The sequence below is a fragment of the Chrysochloris asiatica genome, unplaced genomic scaffold (genome assembly GCF_000296735.1).
Source record: "Chrysochloris asiatica unplaced genomic scaffold, ChrAsi1.0 scaffold00138, whole genome shotgun sequence".
Classification (NCBI taxonomy): Eukaryota; Metazoa; Chordata; class Mammalia; order Afrosoricida; family Chrysochloridae; genus Chrysochloris; species Chrysochloris asiatica.
In genome coordinates, this window is record NW_006408656.1 from 6,011,190 (window position 1) to 6,030,637 (window position 19,448).

General features: G+C 40.1%; 1 protein-coding gene across 1 annotated transcript in view; it reads left to right on the plus strand.

Annotated features, from left to right (window-relative positions):
* The window catches only part of LOC102821599 (natural resistance-associated macrophage protein 2-like), a 31,246-nt gene that overhangs the window by 3,856 nt on the left and 7,942 nt on the right, over positions 1–19,448 (plus strand). The window contains exons 3-15 of the mRNA XM_006870045.1: positions 436–561; positions 965–1,084; positions 3,052–3,158; positions 3,691–3,761; positions 3,884–3,951; positions 7,163–7,318; positions 8,733–8,891; positions 10,628–10,717; positions 12,410–12,529; positions 12,659–12,808; positions 15,265–15,338; positions 16,649–16,802; positions 18,558–18,611. Of these exons, the coding sequence (XP_006870107.1) occupies positions 436–561; positions 965–1,084; positions 3,052–3,158; positions 3,691–3,761; positions 3,884–3,951; positions 7,163–7,318; positions 8,733–8,891; positions 10,628–10,717; positions 12,410–12,529; positions 12,659–12,808; positions 15,265–15,338; positions 16,649–16,802; positions 18,558–18,611 (1,449 nt within the window). The remainder of the gene's footprint in view (positions 1–435; positions 562–964; positions 1,085–3,051; positions 3,159–3,690; positions 3,762–3,883; positions 3,952–7,162; positions 7,319–8,732; positions 8,892–10,627; positions 10,718–12,409; positions 12,530–12,658; positions 12,809–15,264; positions 15,339–16,648; positions 16,803–18,557; positions 18,612–19,448) is intronic.

Genomic DNA, 19,448 nt, shown 5'->3' on the forward strand with positions numbered 1-19,448 from the left:
GAGGGGGGCGGGAAGATAAGTGTAGGGGGCAGGCTTGCAGGGTATACTCTTTGGTTGGTTGATGATGCATGGAGGGGATTGTAACCATGGCAATGATATGATGTACGATAGAATGAATGTAAAACTAATGTTCTCCCATGTAAACTATCATATAATTCACAATAAAACACACACACAAAAAAGAACATATGAATTTCATATTTGCTGATTTTTATTTTTTTAACTGTGGCTATTTGGTCAGAGTAATGGCTAGTTTAGTGATAAGAAATGGTTAAGTTGGAAATGAAAGCTGGAATGTGTAGTAACCAATATCCTCAATCTTATGTTCTTGTGAGGTTTATATTGTTGCTTCATATGTCATAAAATAACAGGTAAATTAGATCAGCAATTTTTGGAGGTAGTACTTACTTTGATATTCTTTTTCTCCTTGTATAGTATTCTTGTTTTAGCTTTCGGAAACTCTGGGCCTTCACAGGACCAGGCTTTCTTATGAGCATTGCCTACTTGGATCCAGGAAACATTGAATCTGACTTGCAGTCTGGAGCAGTGGCTGGGTTTAAGGTGACTATCTAGTTCTGCCCCTGCCCCTCTGACACATATCCATGGTCCCCACATTCTTTCCTCTCCTGCCTGTTGGGTAGCAGTCTGGGGCTACATGCAGAAACTTGATTGACAGTACACTAACTTGAAAAATACTGTCTCATATGGTCTCTTATCTTATCACACAGTTTACCTTTAAACCAAGGAAAGATTTACTATGTCTGCAGATGGGGAGAACCTGAGACTGAGAAAAGCTCAAGGTGGTCTAATAGGTCATGTGCAGAACTTGATTAAAAAAAAAAACTCAGGCCATTTGATTCCTGACCTGGACTCTTTCCTGAATGTGGTACATCCTGATCATGTTGGCAAACAAACAAACCCTTTTGTCTAATGAGTATCATGGGGGAATTTTGTTTTTCTCTAGTTGCTCTGGGTCCTTCTGTTGGCAACCATTGTGGGTCTCCTGCTCCAGCGCCTTGCAGCTAGACTGGGAGTGGTCACTGGGCTGCATCTTGCTGAAGTATGTCACAAACAATATCCCAAGGTGAGCAGTCCTGTTTGTTCATCCCTCATTTCACAGGAAACTGTATGTTTGGCAGTGTGTGCTGGATTCACTGTATACTGAGTCAGTGGAGGACTTGGGATTTAGTGGCCCCAAGGACTGGGGTCCCAAGGGAAATGCTATAATCACTCTTGTTGCCAAACCAGGTTTCTCCCCTCTTTCAAAGTTCAGCATAAGGCTGTCATTTCCCCAGAAAGTTTCTTAGAAAAATTCTGTTAGAGAAATCATTGGCCATTCAGTCTACCTTCTAGCATCTATCAGTGTCCAGCTTATGGCAGTTGCTTACTCTAAACACTTTAATTTGTGCATCTTTGTAACACCAGTCTGCATTTTATGTATTCTTTTTCTTTTTTGCTTGATTTTTTTAACCCATCATTTTGAAAAAGAACAGTTTTTCTTTTTTACTACAAACAGTATGTGGCAGGTTCTCTGATTTTGCTAATAACTATTTTTCAATTTACTCTAACCTTGGGGTTGTACTGTTCTGTCCTGATAGCTCTTTAGCTCCCTTCTATGCATCTTAGATAAGAAAATGATCAAAAGTCTTAACTGCCTTTTAGACATTTTCTTACTATCACCTAAAGCAGGAATGGGGAACATCCAGCTCGCGGGCCATATTAGGCCCTCGAAATCATTTTGTCTGGCCCTGCCAAGGCAACTGCAGTTCCAGCTATCACATTGTAGCAGGACAATTTTTAAGTTGTTTATATTGTTTGGCCTGTGAATGATGTTATAAATATCTAAATATCCCTTGGCAGAAAAAAGGTTCCCCACTCCTCACCTAAAGCAGGACTGAATCATATGTTTGGAAGACATTTTTAATCTTTATTAGGTACCACTGTGCCTCCAGTTTGTCCTCATGTTTAATACACTTTTTTGTCTGTGAGCAGAAAGTTTGCTTGTGTACTTTCGAAAATGTTTACCATCTTAATAGTTTATCATTTCTTTTAGCTTTTTTTTTTTCCTTGTATTTGTTTTAGGACACATTTTAATACTTTTGGACCTAAAGTCAGCCAGTATTAAATGGCTTTTAGGCAATTATTTGGTCAAGTTAATTTCTTACATTGTAGCCCATTACCCAGTTTTGATCACTTCATTCCCTGGCTCATTGCATATCTTTTTTCATTGCTTGTGTATTATTACTTTTTTCATTACCTGTGTATTATTACACTTGAGAGCATCCACCCAGATTTTTCATGTTTCTTGTCCCCTCAGCAAGAGTCAGAATAGATCTTGTCTTGTGTAATCATTTTGTGTTTTCCTTTGAACACTGTTTTGACTGTATGAGGGGCTTTACAAGTGTCATGGAGAAAATTCATTGTCTTTTCATTCCATATTTCCATGAACTTTTTCAAGTCCCCTTGTATTAGCATATTTATTCTCTATAAGATCTTTTGTAATTGTTTTCAAGCAGGAAACTAAGTCCCTGGCTTTATAAAAAAAAAAAAACCTAAACCAAATCCATTGCTTTCAAGCTGATTATGACTCATAGCAACCCTACAGAGCAGAATAGAACTGCCCCATAGGGCTTCCCAGGCCAATTTTTCAGAAGCAGATTGCTTTGTCCTTCTCCCATAGAACAGCTGGTGGATTCAAACCACTGATCTTTTAGTTAGCAGCCAAACCCTTACCTGCTGTTCCAGCAAGGCTCCTAAATGATTTATCTAGGAGCACTGAGATGAAAAGGAAAGAGAAAAAGTTAGAATCAGCTGCCACCCTAACTTTCTCACAGGCTTCCCAGCTGGACAGTCACTTTCTCTTTCCAGTTGGGGCCACAGTGTGGGGATGGGCTAAGGAGAGTCAAACTCTGTTATTTATTTCACCTCTAGTCTGGAGATATATAAGGACTGTTTATGGGTCTGTGTAAATATACATGTGAATTCTAAAATTACTGAGCAAGCACTTAGAAATGATTAATCACATCTTTGTACTGTTTGATGTTTGTTTAGGTCCCACGAATTATCCTGTGGCTGATGGTGGAGTTGGCCATCATTGGCTCAGATATGCAAGAAGTCATTGGCTCAGCCATTGCCATCAATCTCCTGTCTGTGGGAAGGTGAGGGAGTTTTCCTCTAGAAAGTAACCTATTATTTTTCTAGATTTCATAAAACCCAACTCATTTTCAATTTTTGCGATTTAGCCCAAGTATTATTTCTTCCCTGGAAACCTTTCTGGAACCACCTGTCTCTCCCCCAGCAGATATGGACTCTACATTTTCCATGTTCTCATTACAGTTTATATATGCACCTCTATTTTAGAGTAGGTGGCATTTTGTATTTGTTTATATGTCAGTTTATTCCACTGGATAGTGAGCTCCTTGAGGGTAAGACCCATACTTGTCATCTTTATGTCCAAATGCCTGATAGATAGTGAGCTTCCAACCAGAGTTTGAGTGAATATAATGAAATTGGTGCTGTGATTCTAAACTGATCCCAGATCTGGCTTCTTGACATTGCCCTCTCAGGCAAGTCCTAGCTTCCCAAGTCCTAGCTTCCCTGAGTGTTCTGTGTCTGGAAGGCTGTTGGGAAGAGAGAGTTTTCCAACAGTTCCCTTCTTTCCTTAATTTCCATTTCTTCTCTCTGACCTAGGGTTCCTCTGTGGGCTGGAGTTCTCATCACCATTGCAGACACTTTTGTATTTCTCTTTTTGGACAAATATGGTAAGGAAAATTGGGATAAAGGAATACCAAAGGTACCACCTTCTGTCTTTGTGGCTGATGGGAAATCTGCCCCTTGTAAGGGAGTCCCATTATGGGATTCACTGTTGCATTTTCTCTTATAGGCTTGCGAAAGCTAGAAGCATTTTTTGGGTTTCTCATCACTATTATGGCTCTCACATTTGGATATGAGGCAAGTGTTACAGGTTATTCATTTACTCTTTTTTTGGGTAGGGGGCATTTAAACTTTTATTGTGAATTGAGTGATAGTCTACATGACAGACCATCAGTTTTGCACTCAACCAATCACATCTTCTTTCATTGTAATGTTTCCAATCCCCTTTTTTGATGTACACCAAAAAAAGGAAAATATCATTGTTTAAACAACCAAAGGGGCACATTTTGCAAATCAGCCCCCTGCCTATCAGCACACAGCCTTTCTCTCTCCATGAGTCTAGAATCCTCAGATGCTCTATCTCTCCATGCCATTATCTCTGTCTCCAACTCTGATGTTACTGCTTCTCTGGTTGGGACACCCCACGTTATGCTCATGTTCTTCCTTTTTGCTGGTCCTAGGGGTCTTCTGTTCCTAGAATGTAAGATTAACTACACCCCCTTTTTGTTACACATCTTCTACCTTTACAGTTGTGAGAATTGCAATGAGTCATGGTAATAATCACTATTAAATCAAAAGAATCTTATCTACATCTCCTTTCACCTGACCTAGCTAGACAAGATGGAAACTGTTCAGTTGGGGTTCTCCCTTCCCTCATTTGCTCTGAAACTAAACTCCCTCCTGAAAACTTCTAAGCCAGCCACTTCATGCCTTTATAGCCCCATTTTAGGTAGCCAATATCTGAGTCCCCTATCAATCCTGTGTACTGAGGGGATATGCTTGATCCTTGATTTGAAGACTCCTTGCCTCTCAGTTGGTATTTTGTGCTACTACATCTGTAAGATAAGGTCAAGTTCATAAAATTGTACCAATTTACACTTGCTTCCTGTATCAAATTTCTTTGTTTTCCTGTAGTCAAGTTTTGATCATCAAGCCATCCAAGCTAGGTCAAATAGGTACTATCTGCAATTTTGACATTCTTGTTCACCTCCCCCCACTTCATATCAGCTGGACAGTTTATTCACAGCTCTAGCCCCTGCAGCTAGGTCAGTGTGCATGGGCTCAGTGGTTCTCAAGTCTCCCCAGACTTAAGACCAACCAGCCCTTCCTCTTCTCTCTCTCATCTCAAGATCGTTAAGAGTCTGTGGAATATGTTCCAACTCAGCCCAAGTCTTCCTTACTGTCTTTCCCCCACTTCCACTCACAAGTAGACCAACAGGGTCACAAGTGAGCTTACAAGCCTGTTCATGAGTTCCCTTTGAGTTTCAGTCTTAGAAGGGGATTTGTCCTGAAATGACTTACTTGCTTGCCTTGATGGCTCCCAAGTGAACAGCTTAGCTTGCTTGTTCTTGTAATAGCCAGACGGTGTGCTTTTTTTTCTTTTTTACCTGCTGGTCTTTCTTTCAAGAAGTATCTTCTGTTTCTCTAGCTGTTCCAGGTTGATCTGCATGTCCTTTTAAGTGGGACTGTCCCACTTCAGAAGGTTCTGATGGGGTTCAGGATTCCATCTAAGGCCCCATACTCTACAAAGGCTCTACAAGAAGCCTATTTCACTGAGCAAGTTCTAGAACTCCTTTTAGGTATTCCAATTCATTATAAGCTGAAGATGGACTTACAAGCTTTCTGTAATCATATTTCCTTCTTTAGTCTACACTCCTATGATTTCCTGATATTCATTTCTATCCCACTCAAGTGTCTGTTTTACATTAGGAGGCAGGGGAAACGAATATCCATAGTACACCTTAACATTATTTCCTCTCTTTTACCCACTCATTATTCATTTACTCTTTAAAGCAATTTTTACAGCTTTTTTTTTTAAAATAAAAACAGTATAATGCTAGTATAAAAAAAGTATACTAAAGAAAGTATAGTACTTTAATTGTATGATGTGTGTCAACAAAAATCTAGTTAGTCCACGATCAATTTGAAGGAATATGCATTATAACCAAGACCAATGTACAGAAAGTCTCCCAGGGATTTGTAGGAAAAAATAATTCATTTCTAGGTCTTTCCAGACAAGACTCTTTGGTTTCAAGTTGGCCGGTCTGACAACGAAATAGACAGGAGAAGGCTGAAAAGAGGGTTATAGTCATCTTCCTATTTATTCTTGGCTTTTAAGCTTGGGTAAGGGAGAGAGGAAAAGGGAGAAGAATAATTGTGTTCTTTGCTCATCCTGGTTTATAGTAACTTTAGTTTTAACTTTTCCTGTTTGGAGCAGTTGATGATGTTACACATAAGGAATATAGTGAAATTATCACACTTTGTGCCTCAACCCAGCATTCCTATGAATTAGTACCATTATATTGTAAAAGCACTCTCAGAGTTCGACTCCTATCAACTGATTCCAGCCTACTGGGCTGGCTAAACTTTAAAAAATATATCTAATCTATGAGTGAGTAGATTATCTCGCTTGATTTAAGTCTTCACCCCTGCAGGCCCCCTCTCCCTGCAAAAACAAACAAACAAAAATGAAACTATACCAGGGGAAACTTTGTATGAAAAGTGTTTCTGAGTCTTTTGCTTTATGCTGGTGTCAAACATAGTGATTTTTATATGTGCATAGGTGAATAGAGCATGAAAATATGGATAATCATGAATTGACTATTCTTGACTGGATCTGACAGGAGTTATTATGAAGCTGGTAGCGTAGTGGTTACAAGTTGGGCTGCTAACCTCAAGGTCAGCAGTTCAAAACTACCTAGTGGTTTCTCAGGAGAAGGATGAGGCTTTCTGCTCCCATAAAGATTTACAGCCTCAGAAACCCTTTACTGGGTTGCTATGGGTTGGAACCGACTCGACGGCACTTAACAACAACAAATAGGAGTAAGGTCTTTATCAAATACCTTACTTCCTAGTTGTTGTTGTTAAGTGCTGTCAAGTTGGTGGGTCCAACTCATAGCAAACCTGATGTGGTTTCTGAGGAGTGGCTGGTGAGATTGATCCACTGACCTTGCTGTTCAAACAGACCTTGCAATCCAGTGCATTAATCCACAGCACCACACCAGGACTCCTTAGAAAACTTATTCTATTCTATGTACATCTGTTTTGTGTATCTTAAATATGATATATCTGGGTGCCTCAGTCTTGATTATAACTCTCACCCCCAGTAATGAGCATCTTAGGTTACCTGGTTCATTGATGATTGTTTATTCCCTATGCTAAGTGGTGACTGAAAAAGAAGGGATTGTAAGAAGTAAAGGACGTTGAATGTTTCCTGATACTGCTATGTTATTATGTTTCCCAGTCTCATGTTTCAGTAAAGGCTAATAGTTCTTATGTTGGTGTATAGTATATTACAGTGAAACCCAGCCAGAGCCAGGTACTCAAGGGCTTGTTCGTGCCATCCTGTTCAGGCTGTAACATCTCACAGGTCATGCAGGCTGTGGGCATCGTGGGAGCTGTCATCATGCCACACAACATGTATCTGCATTCTGCCTTAGTCAAGGTGAGCAAAGTCCCTAACTCAGTGGCCTTATGGATAGTTTATGGGATCTTTTCCTAATTGCAAGAGATAAACTTTGTTTATAGCTGTTAGCGTCCTGAACAAGCAAGATTATTTTTCCAAGGCTGGTATGTTCATAAACCCCACATACTCGGACTCTGTTCTTATTACGAAGGTGATCAGAGGTTACTGACCCCTCAGAGAAACTGGGACTTAAGTTGAAAATGTCTGCAAGTATATTAAGACTCTTGTGTTTAAAATCTCAAAAACCAGAATGGTCTTGTGGAGGTTATAAGGAAAGAATCCAACTAGGCTTTCCCCGATCAGCTCTTTACAATTGTATTATTGTTGTTGAGTGTCATTGAGTTGGTTTTGACTTATAGCAATCCTCTATAGGGTTTTTGAGGAGCAGCTGGTGGGTTTGAACCACTGACTTTGAGTTTCAATCCCACCTCGGGGTCTGTTGCATTATCCTACAGCACCATACATTATTATTATTATTTTACAATAATTGTTGTTAAGTGCTGTTGAGTGGCTGGTGAGCTTGAACCAATAGCTTTGCTGTTCAAGCTGACTTTGCAGTCCAGCACATTAACCCACAGCACCATACCAGGACTCCTTTTTACAATTATTGTTGTTAAGTGCCGTTGAGTTGATTCCGACCCCTAGCTACCCTGTATAGGGTTTCTGAGGAGCAGCTGGTGAGCTTGAACTGCCGACCTTGCAGTTCAAATGGCTTTGCAGTTTGGCGCAGTAACCCACAGCACCACACCAGGACTCTTTTTTACAATTAGGGTTAATAAAACTTGTGAAGGCAGGAACCTATGTATGGTGAAAAACTGTCAGAGAAGGAAATCTCAAATATTTTCCACCAAAACAAGCAATAGAAAAGTAGTAACATTGCACCCTGTCAAAGGTAGAAAACTTGCAAGACCTTGAAAAATCAGGCAGTTCCATCAAGTACCAGCTTGCATTGGTTTCACTCCTATAGCCCATTGACTGTTTTTTTGTAGATGAGTGGTCGTGCAGCCACAACAACTGAAAGAACTCAGTAGTCAGTCACTGTTTCCTGCTTGGGGAATGAGCAGTGTCTCCAGGGGGTCATGTAACAAGGAACTAAGTGAATGTTGAATGTTGTTGTTAAGTGCCATCGAGTCAGTTCCGACCCATAGCGACCTTGTATAGGGTTTCTGAGGAGAAGCTGGTGAGCTTGAACTTCCATCCTTGCACTTCAAATGGCTTTGTAGTATGGCGCATTAACCTATAGCGCCACACCAGAACTCCAGATAAGTTGAATGTTGAATAGTTCACCTTTTTTCTGATCAGATGTTAAACTTCTAAATCGTTCACCTGACTCCGTGAAGTATTACAGGTTCCAACTGGTCAAAAATAATGACTGCTGCTGTTCTTTCCCTAGTCCAGACAGGTAAATCGGGCCAATAAACAGGAAGTTCGAGAAGCCAATAAGTACTTTTTCATTGAATCCTGCATTGCTCTCTTTGTTTCCTTCATCATCAACGTCTTTGTCGTCTCAGTCTTTGCTGAAGCATTTTTTGAGAGAACCAACGATCAGGTGGTGAGTAGACAGGGTTGTGGGTGGTAGTGAGTAGTGGAGAGAGTAAAGATTGGAGTGGGATAGGAAAATTTAAAAAGTGGCTTGGAGCTCAGGGAAATGGATATTAACACCACTCACCAAAATCTCTGTGGACCAGTCATGTTCTGGATGCTGGACCCACTTTCCTAGCTTTTTCTAGGAAGGGAACGTGCCTCAGACTCAGGATTGCCTCATGCTATTGTGCTAGTGACTCATCCTGTTTTGTTGCCCTCCTGTCTGACAGTCCAGCTATTTGTTGATAAGGACAGATTGGGAGGAGTAAACAAACAAAACAGAAACTGGCTAGGACAGACTTAGTTTTGTCATTTTAAATCTGGGTCCTCTTGATTCTTGATGGTCTAGTTTTTGTTTTGTTTTTACTTTTACTGTATTTCCTTTTCTTTATATATTGTGGTGAAAATATATACAACAAAACATATACCAATTCAGCAGTTTCTACATGTATAATGTCATGATACTGATACATTTTCAAAGTAGTACAGCTATTCTCACTGTCCTTTTCCAAATTATTCTACCATCATTAACAATAATTTACTGCCCCCAAAGCACACAAATTCCCCTTATCCCCTCTCTCCAACTCCTGATAACCAATAATAATTCATGGTTTTTATGTATTTGCTTAAAGAACCCTGGAGGCATAGTGATTAAAGCACTGAGCTGCTAACCAAAAGGTCAATGGTTTGAACCCACCAGGCAGTGTCTCTGCAAGAGAAACATGTGGCAGTCTGCATCTGTAAAGATGTACAACCTTGGCAACACTATGAGGCCGTTCTGCTATGTCTTATAAAGGTTCCTGTGAGTCATAATCGACTCAACAACATTGGACTGGATTTGGTTTTATCTCATATAAGTGAAACCATGAAGTTTTTGTCCTCTTGTGACTAATTTTGCTTAGCATAATGTTTTTAAGGTTCATCCATGTTGTGGCGTGTACCAGGACTATCTAGCTTTGACCATTACTTTGTTTCCCAGATCTAGGATGTCTGACTCACTGCTTTGATGAAGTGCCTCTATTCTGGGCTTTCTTTTATGTTTGAAGCCCTTTTTGTTTTCTTTTTTTTAGAATACAAATAAAAACTTTTTATATATTGTTGTTAAGTGCCGTCGAGTTGATTCTGACCCATAGCAACCCTATATAGGATTTCCAAGGAGTACCTGGTGAGTTTGAACCACCGACCTTGTGGTTCAGCCTGACCCTGCAGTCCAGCTCATTAGCCCACAGCACTTCACCAGGACTCCAATATTATATATTAGGCACATAGTAAGTACTCAATAAAAATTCCTAAGCCATCCTCAAAATAATATTTGGCCCTTCTTTAATGTTTGGCCCTTTCTGGTTTATGCAGTTGTGAAGAAGAGAGAGACTTATAGGACACTCTGTTTATGAACACTACTTTTCCTTTAAAAATCATTTTTAAGGATCTCTCCTTAAATGTTTAAAATGATCTATGTACATGTATGAGCATGTATAAGTAAATGCAGTAAGTATTTTTTATTGCATTAAGGGTATAGAAAGATTATGAAAGAAGTCCACAAGTGGTATTTCTGCCAGTTTCTGCTACATCACAATCTGTATCCAGCTTTTTATCTCCATTCTCTATGTCTTAGATAATATGTATGTGATCTGTTGGAGAGTTTTTCTTATTTGGTCTTTGCTTCTGAAGTAAAAGTTGCTCTTAAATTACTTTGGATTCTAGGTTCAAGTCTGTAAAAATAGCAGCTTTCCCATGTCTAATGACCTCTTCCCTGATGATAATTCAACACTGCTGGTGGACATTTACAAAGGGGTAAGCATGCTCTGATTTGTGATCTTTGCTTCTGACCCACATTCTTGGCTTATTATCTGGTCTTTTCTGTAGTTTCACTTCATATTTGAGCATAGTTCTGCTGGAATGCCATTTATTTCAGATGTCCAGATGCCAGACGAGCATTTTGGATTTCATGGATAGAATGGGGATTGAATGAAAAGATGAATGTACACCTGCACATCTCAGAATGGGGTTGATAAAATATTGTTTTTTGGGATATTAACTGAGGTGTCTCAAAGTATTCTTTCTTAGGCTTTCTGAGTCCCTTCATGTTGTAAGTTTGAACCCACCCAATGACTGAGAATGAAAAACTTGGAGAACTGCTTTGGTAAAGGTTACCACTAGGTGCTGTCAACTTGGTTCTGACTCATCACACACCTGTGTATAGCACAACAAATTACTGCCTGCTCCTACACCATCCTTACAGTAATTTTATGTGTTAGGTTTGAACCCATCGTTGTGGCCACTGTGTCATTCTATCTTGTTGAAGGTCTTTCTCTTTTTCTTTACCCTCTCTTCTACCAAGTGTGATGTCCTTCTCCAGAGACTAGTGTCTCCTGATGATATATATAAAATATATGAACCGAAGTCTCATCATTCTCGATTCTAAGGAGCAATCTCACTGTACTTCCAAGACAAATTTTTTTGTTCTTCTGATGCCACAGTGTATTCAATATTCTTCACCAACACCATAATTCAAATACATCAGTTCTTCGTTGGTCTTCCTTATTCATTGTTAAGCTTTCATGTGCATCTGAGGCAAGATCATAGCCTAGGACACTTATGGGAGAGTGCATCACATGAGGTCACAATTAGTCAAAAATTGATTCCACAGTGCCCAAAAACAAGTATTTCCCAACATTTAAAAAACTTTTTCTGTGCTTTTATTACCTTCTTTCAGAATGTAATTTGTAAAGTGCTGGCATGCATTTTCAAAAAAAAATTTTTGAGACATAGTTCAAAGATGAAAACAGAGGTTGGAGAAGAGAAATTACTAGACTGAGGAAGGAAGAGGTGCCTATCAAAATTGAGATTGAAAGTCTCTATCATGAGAGCCCTGGTGGCACTGTAGCTTAGGCATTAGACTGCTAACTGCAAATCCACCACCTTTAAAGGAGAAAGAAGCTGTTTCCTCCTGTGAAGAGTTACAAATTCAGAAACCCTGACACATAGTAACCCTACAGGACAAAGTAGAACTGCCCCATGGGATATCTGTGGCTATAAAATCTTTATGGAAGCTGACTGCCACATTTTTCTCACATGGAGCACTGGTGGGTTGAAACCAAGAGCCTCTTGTTTAACAGCCAAGTGCTTAACTATGTTACCACCAGGGCTCCAGAGTACTTGATGTGGTGATGGTGGTGGCGGTGTGCCATGGGGTCGGTTCCGACTCATAGAGACCCTGCATAGGGTTTTTGAGGCTGTAAATCTTTACAGACCTGAAAGCCTCATCTTTCTTCTGCTTAACACCTGGTAGTTTTTCTTAAGGTTAGAATTGCTGACTTTAAGGTTAGTAGCCCAATTCGTAACTACTGCACTGCCCGAGCTCCTCAGTACTTGATGTAGGAGGGTGCAAAATGAAGAAGAGAGAGCTGCCACAGAGAAATGCTTTTCAGGATGTTGTATAAGCAGATCATGAACAGAAACATTTATCTCTCCTGTTACTCCCAGGGTGTTGTGCTGGGATGCTACTTTGGGCCTGCTGCACTGTACATCTGGGCAGTGGGCATCCTGGCTGCTGGACAGAGCTCCACCATGACAGGAACCTATTCTGGCCAGTTTGTCATGGAGGTACGTGATGTTTCAACTGGTATGGGAGAAAACGTCATCCTTTTGTTCCTACTTCTTAATCCCAGCCTCCCCAAACCTTTTTCTGTTTCCTATTCCAGACAGTTATGTTTCGCCTATGTTTTCTTCCAGGGATTCCTGAACCTAAAATGGTCACGCTTTGCCCGTGTGATTTTTACCCGTTCTATTGCCATTATCCCTACTCTGCTTGTTGCTGTCTTCCAAGATGTGGAACACCTGACAGGAATGAACGACTTCCTGAATGTGCTGCAGAGCTTACAGGTGAGGAGGAAGCTGGGAGTAACTCATATCCCATTTACCCACATGTACAACCATTGATTACAAAGTCTACTTTGAAATTGAGAGCAAGAAGGAAGCACAATCTTTTTACTTTTCTACAGTCCTTAAAGTCAGGTAGGTTCATTTTTCTCTTTTCATATTTTTACTACAATGCATAATGATAATAATAGCATTTACACAGGAGCCATGTTAGACCGTGTCCCAAGCCCTTTATATACATTAATTCATGTCATACAACCAATCTATTGAAATAGATACTGTTCTTACTCTCTATTTATAGATGGGGAGACTAAAGCTCAGAGTGGTGAACCTTTTTTCTGAAAATCACAGAGATTGTAAATGGTAAAGCCAGGATCAGAACCAGAGCTGTCTGTTTCCAAAGTCTTCATTATTAAACTCTATTGTATAATATCTCAAAGATTACAGCCTAGGACACTCTGTGGGACAATTCTGTTTTATCACATGCTATTAGTCAAAAATTTAGACTTAAATTTAGAAACCACAATGTTTAGGGACCAATATTTTTCTCACAGTCTGTCCACATGGGGAAAGGAGACTAGCTTAAATGAGCACCAAGCAAGTTTACCTATATTTATGTATAAAAGCTTGCTTTCCTAACTTGTACTCTCATTCCTTTTTTAAAAAATCTTTTTACTGAAAACTGAGTTAAGGCCCACAGAGAAGATCATCAGTCCTACATTCAGCAGACCGTACACTTTCTTTAATCCCAAGGACCACAATTCCCTCCTTGCAACAACAGCCATCCCACCTCCCTCCCCCTGAGGTTCCCATCCCCATTCCACCCTTCTTTCCATCCCTTCTAACTTTGGCCTTAGGTAAATGTTGTCCTTTTGATCTTGAATGACCCCTCTGTTACAATACCTTCCGGTTCTTCCCTCTCCCCTCCCTCCAACTCCATTTTGTCTGTTTCCCCGCCCTAAGCTACAAGGGCATAGTTTAAAGGACAACGTGACTTTTGATAGGCTAGAGCTAAATCACCCCAGCAATGACCACTCCCTTCCTGTTGAATCTGTATAAATCCCCTCCCTTCCTGTTAATGCTCTCTTCTTCTTCTTCCTCTCCTCCCGTCCGCCTCGTGCCTTCTCTCTCCTGCAGAGGTTACCTTCCTCACCCTGAATAAAGGTCTCTAGATGGGCCATCTGGTGTGAGGTGTGGTTGATGAGTGGTGCCGGGTCCTTTCACCCTCCATGGTGAACAGACCCCACCAGGGTTGTTGTCTCCCCTATAGACCCATCTCCTGCTTGGCTGAAAATTGGGCCATGTGGGTGAGTTCCATTCCATACCTGAAAGGTGATTGAGGGCCATAGCTCCTCCAGCCTTCCTGATTAGCAAGCCTGGTCCTTTTTTTATAGTTTTGAGTCTTGTTCCACATTTTCTCCTGCTTTATCAGGGACCCTCCAATGCTATTCCTTTCAGAGCAGTTGGTAATGATAGCTGGACACCATCCATTTCCTCCAGTCTCAGAGTCATGGTGACTGATGTTCACTTGTTCCACTGGTCCATTGAACTTGTTGATTCCCAGCACCTTCAAACCTTTACCACTCTTCCCTCTTCTGTTCGTGGAGAGAACATTAGTTGCACCCTATGATGAACGCTCATGAGTCTTAAGATCCCATTCACTTCTCACCAAAGCGGGATGCAATACTGACCATGGTGTCCTCTGAGATTGTGGTCCTGAGCCCCAGGCCCAGAAACTCATTACCTTGATAATATCTAAGACATTTTCATCATTTTGCCCCCTGTCTGCTTCATTTCTAGGTGTGTCTGCAACAAAAGTAAATAAATACCCATGTACAAATACCTAACTTATGTATCTTTTCATGTCTCTATTCACAGAATACTGTTTTTCCAGGGTTGTGTATATAACAGTATTTACCTCTATCCCCTTTAACCCTTAATACCTCCCTATGTCTTCAACTATCTTTATCCTTCTGCCAGCCTCTGTCTTGTATATTGCCTACCCTGTTACCTGAGTTACCATATGTCTACCATCTAGCCAGAGGGTAGTCTTGTCTTCAGTAAATGTACATGAAAACCCAGCCATCTAAAAGGCTTTTAGAAATGGCTTGGCTTTTTAAACCCGATGAACGGTCATAATTAAATGTAGGAAACAAAATTATAGTTCATTAATCCAAGCTGATATTTATAAAGTGAACATAGAGAATATTAGTGCTAGGTACTATGGAGATTAAAGAAGACAAGGCAGATGCAAATACTTTTAAAGACCCCTTTAGTTAACAATAGGTCAGTGACAGCTGTACAGATGCTGACATCATACTGTAGCAGATTGGAATGAAAGGAGTGATTACTTTTCAGGAGTAAATGAAGCAAAGTCTGTGATTGCATTGGTCCAACAGTGCTGCTTTCTGGGGTAACAAGGCCCCCAGTGACTCACTCTGAGCTTCTCTCTTTTCCAGCTTCCCTTTGCTCTCATACCCATCCTCACATTTACAAGTTTGCGGCCGGTTATGAATGACTTTGCCAATGGAATGTGAGTATACTCTTCTCTCAGTCCCCAGAGCAGATACAGATATGTAGGGGATATAGTTGACAATATCGAGAACATACGTGTCTGACGTAGACCCAGTGCGTAGGCGCAGAGAGAGAAGGGCTGCTTGTGAACATATGGTTCCACTATCTGTTGCATTTTCTGATTGGCTGTTCTTCACCAAGCAGTCCAATCAGAGAAATGTGTCAGATAGTAGAGCTATATGTTTTGAGAGGTGATCACTGAAGCTGCTTCCTCATTCTTCAGCTTAGAAAATGGAGACTATGAATGTATTAATGGAGGGAAAGTACATTTTTCATTCTCATAAAACTTTTCAGCAGCATTAACTTTTCAACTTCTGTCACTGATGTTCAAAGCATTTTAATTGATCTTTATGTTAATTGATCTTAATGAGAACAGCCTTCTGCAGATCTGTCAGATCCTTACTTTTCACTTCTCGGTCACTTCTGTTCTGACAGCCACTGCACAAGCAGCCATTCTCCCTCTGCCCCTACCCACTGGGTCTAGGTCAGACTCGTAAGTTAAAGCACACAGTTCTCCACATTGTCAATTAGGCCCAAGAGTGCAGGTGTGTACTTTTGACTTGCTGGCATCCACTGTTACCTCAGGCTTGATAATTTGCTTGAGTGACTCACTGGATTCACAGAAAGCACTAGAGTTACAATGACAGTTTATTATAAAGAAGACAAAGCAGCAGCTGATAGGATAAGGTCTGGGAGAATTCCCAATGTGGAGGTTCCATGTCCCCATAAAGGGACATACTTATCTTCTAATGTGCATCATATCTTCACCAACCAGAAAGGCTATTGAACTTCTGTGCCCACAGCTTTCATTAGGTAATCAAACTCAGGCCCCTCCCTGCTAAGGTTGGTCGATACTACCAGGTGACTATGAGGTTGACATGGGACCTGACCAGCTTGCACTCAAGAATCACCATAGTAGCATAGTCTTTTAGCTGAGGTGTGCTCTGGAGCCCTCATCAAAGATGGGAAACCAGAGGTTATCTATGAGCAACCAAGGACAAAGACCAGATTTCTTTGGTAAATGTAAGACCCAAAAGCATGAAGCTAATACCTTTTATGTATATCCTTAATGTACTTTAAAAACAAAAAACAAAAACAAATTTCTCTCTGTCATGTGTAACTATGGCTCATTTAACCCATTGTGGGATATAGTAAGAACCAGTTTTGAAATGCCTGTCTTCTTTCCTAGACCCCTCACAAGATGCAGTTTCCTTTCCTGGTTGTGGCCAGGGTGAAGTCTTCTAAGTGACTGTCATGATTCTTTTACAGAGGCTGGAGAATTGCAGGCGGAATCTTGGTCCTTGTCGTCTGTTCAATCAACATGTACTTTGTAGTTGTTTATGTCCAGGGACTAGGACATATGGTATTGTATGTGGTGGCTGCTGTGCTCAGCGTGGCTTATCTGAGTTTTGTGTTCTACTTGGTAAGTCCAGTTTAGAGTGGATAGGGGCACAGTGACAGGGATGATGGAGCTGAGCTGCCACTCATAACTGAAGGAATCCAAAAGAATACATACAGCTTATTTTCCAAGTTATGAGACAGTTTACATGAAAATGTAAAGTCAGTTGTTTATAAAACAAGATTTCTATAAGTTATAAAATTTACCTTGGTTCCTAAAGTCTTGTTTTTCTATTTCTATCACTTATTTGATTTCCATTCTTAATCATTCTTAACAAGAGAGTATAGTATGTTTGAAAGAAGGGTAGCAGTGTAGAGAATGAAGGAGAAAGTGGAGTGCTATGAAAGGGCCCATGCACTGTGATTAAGCTTTGGGGTAAGACACATGTGACTCTGAAGTCCAGTTCTACCACTGGACTTTCCAATAAGGAAAGAAGTAAATATTCTCTCTGTGGATTATCCTATCGTCATTAAAAATGTGGCTGTATAAACCGTAGTTACATGGAAAATCAATTAATTAATTAATACACAGATTGTTGTTGTTAAGTACCGTCGAGTCGGTTCTGACTCATAGCGACCCAGTATAAGGGTTTCCAAGGAGTGGCTGGTAAGTTTGAACTGCTGACTTTGTGGTTCAATCCGATCTTGCAGTCCTCTGCCTGTCTTACAGTGCCAGATTATAAAAATAAAAATTTATTAAAGTATTGAGTAAAATTATGCAAAAATGGTACTAGTAATTGTTTTAGGGAGGTGGGATTATGGATATATTCTTTTCTCTATTTTCTGAAGTTTTAATTTTTTTTTTCTAAATTTTATTTATTCTTTCTTTTGGTTATTTTAATGAAAAGACTGCTTTAGAGCAATGAGTCCACCTCTATCTTATGCAAGTTTTTTTGAACAACACAATGATTGGGAATAAGAAACAACAGAATTTATGTGCTACAGAGAATAATACATCCTCCCCCCCTTAAGGATGAAGGCTGGCACTCAGCTGTCGATCTATAGAATATTTACCTAGTCCCCATGTTACACAACCACAGGTTAGGTACCCAATTGAGCAAATCACTGTAGTAGACGTTAAAAAATTATAACATTCGATGGATGTAGCCCTCTTTTCTCCACCCCAGTAAGCCTTCGGCACACTATCATTATGCTGATCTTATTGAGCTAGAGACTTCAAGGAAACCCACGTAACTGAATATGTAATATGTACTTGACAGGAGTTGTTTTTAAAATCTGCTATAAAAGTTAGGGGAATGCTTCCTTCATGAGAATTGACGGTGCCAATTTCTTCTCAGACTATCTGTAGCCAGTAAGATTGTTGAAGGCTCACATTTATGGGTGAGGGCTGATTTTAGAGATGGGTTACTGCTGATTAGGTCCAAATTAAGACTCTGATAAAACAGCTCAGGAGAACATTCCAGGTGTATTGTCACTCATTCCCCCTAATCTGGAACACCCTTAAAGGTGAGGAATGAGATAGGACTGGTCTTTTGGGAACTCCCAGCATGCTAAAAGAAACAAATCACAAATACAAAGAATTAGAATAGTCAGAACTTTAACAGTCTGTATTGAAATAGTTTGAAAAGGGTTGGTAGAGGAGAACCGGGGGGTTGAAGTTAGGAGAATGACTTGTGGTGGAAGATAGGCAAAGCTGGATGTTAAAGGAAGGGAACAAGTTTGCTTCTGAGCAGTGAGTATGAGCAGTCATTGTGGGCAAGGTGGGTGGGGGTGGTCTTCAAAGAGGCTGCATGAATAATGACCATATTTTATCTTTCAGAGTTGGCAATGTTTGATTGCATTGGGCCTGTCTTTTCTGGAGTGTGGGCGCACGGTAAGCATCTCTAAAGTCCTGCTGACAGAAGAAGCCACCAGTGACTATACTAAGTAAACAGTGACTGGATCAGTTGTCTGTCCTCCGCAGGGAGCCATCAGAGCCAGTGTGTTTCTATGGTTTACTGTGTGAACATAGCCAATAGTATGTGCTGTTGCACAGAGATCTCTTAAGATTCAACTGTTTGTTGAAAAAGATTTTACTTGATACATTTTCTTCCTCTCCTAACTTGGGAACTGGATTAGGTAGGATTGTTGAAAAGCTGACATTTGCTGCTTTTATTCCAACACTAAACTCTTAATTAGCTGCTCAAGGGTCACCTTGTTTTGTCCTTTAGAGATTTAATCCACTATGCATGATTCTTAACCAGACTGTATGTTAAAAAAAATCATATGTGGAAAATGCAATAAATTTTTCACAATGTAAACTATATTATGGGTATGTAAATGTTATGATGATGGACTTTAGAGACTTGAGAAATACTTTTGTATTGCATACCTTTTCACTAATTTTCATTGTAAAATAAGAAATTTTACTTTCATCTATTTTTAAGTATAAAATTAGGAGACCACTACCTCAATCAGGTTCAGCATTCCTGTAACTTTTTCCCACTTGAAATTTCTCAGTGGAAGTTCACAGAGGTGAGGATGAATAAAGAAGGTGGAAAATAGATAAATAGCAAAACTCACCTGTAAGTGGTGTTTACTGATTGCCTTCTGAAGATTTTCCTCAGAGAGTGAATGTGTAAAAGCATTTTCTTGGTAGTCCAAGTTTTAGTAAGCTTCATGTTATCATAGGGCTTTCCTGATGATATTTACTATCAGACACATACAATTG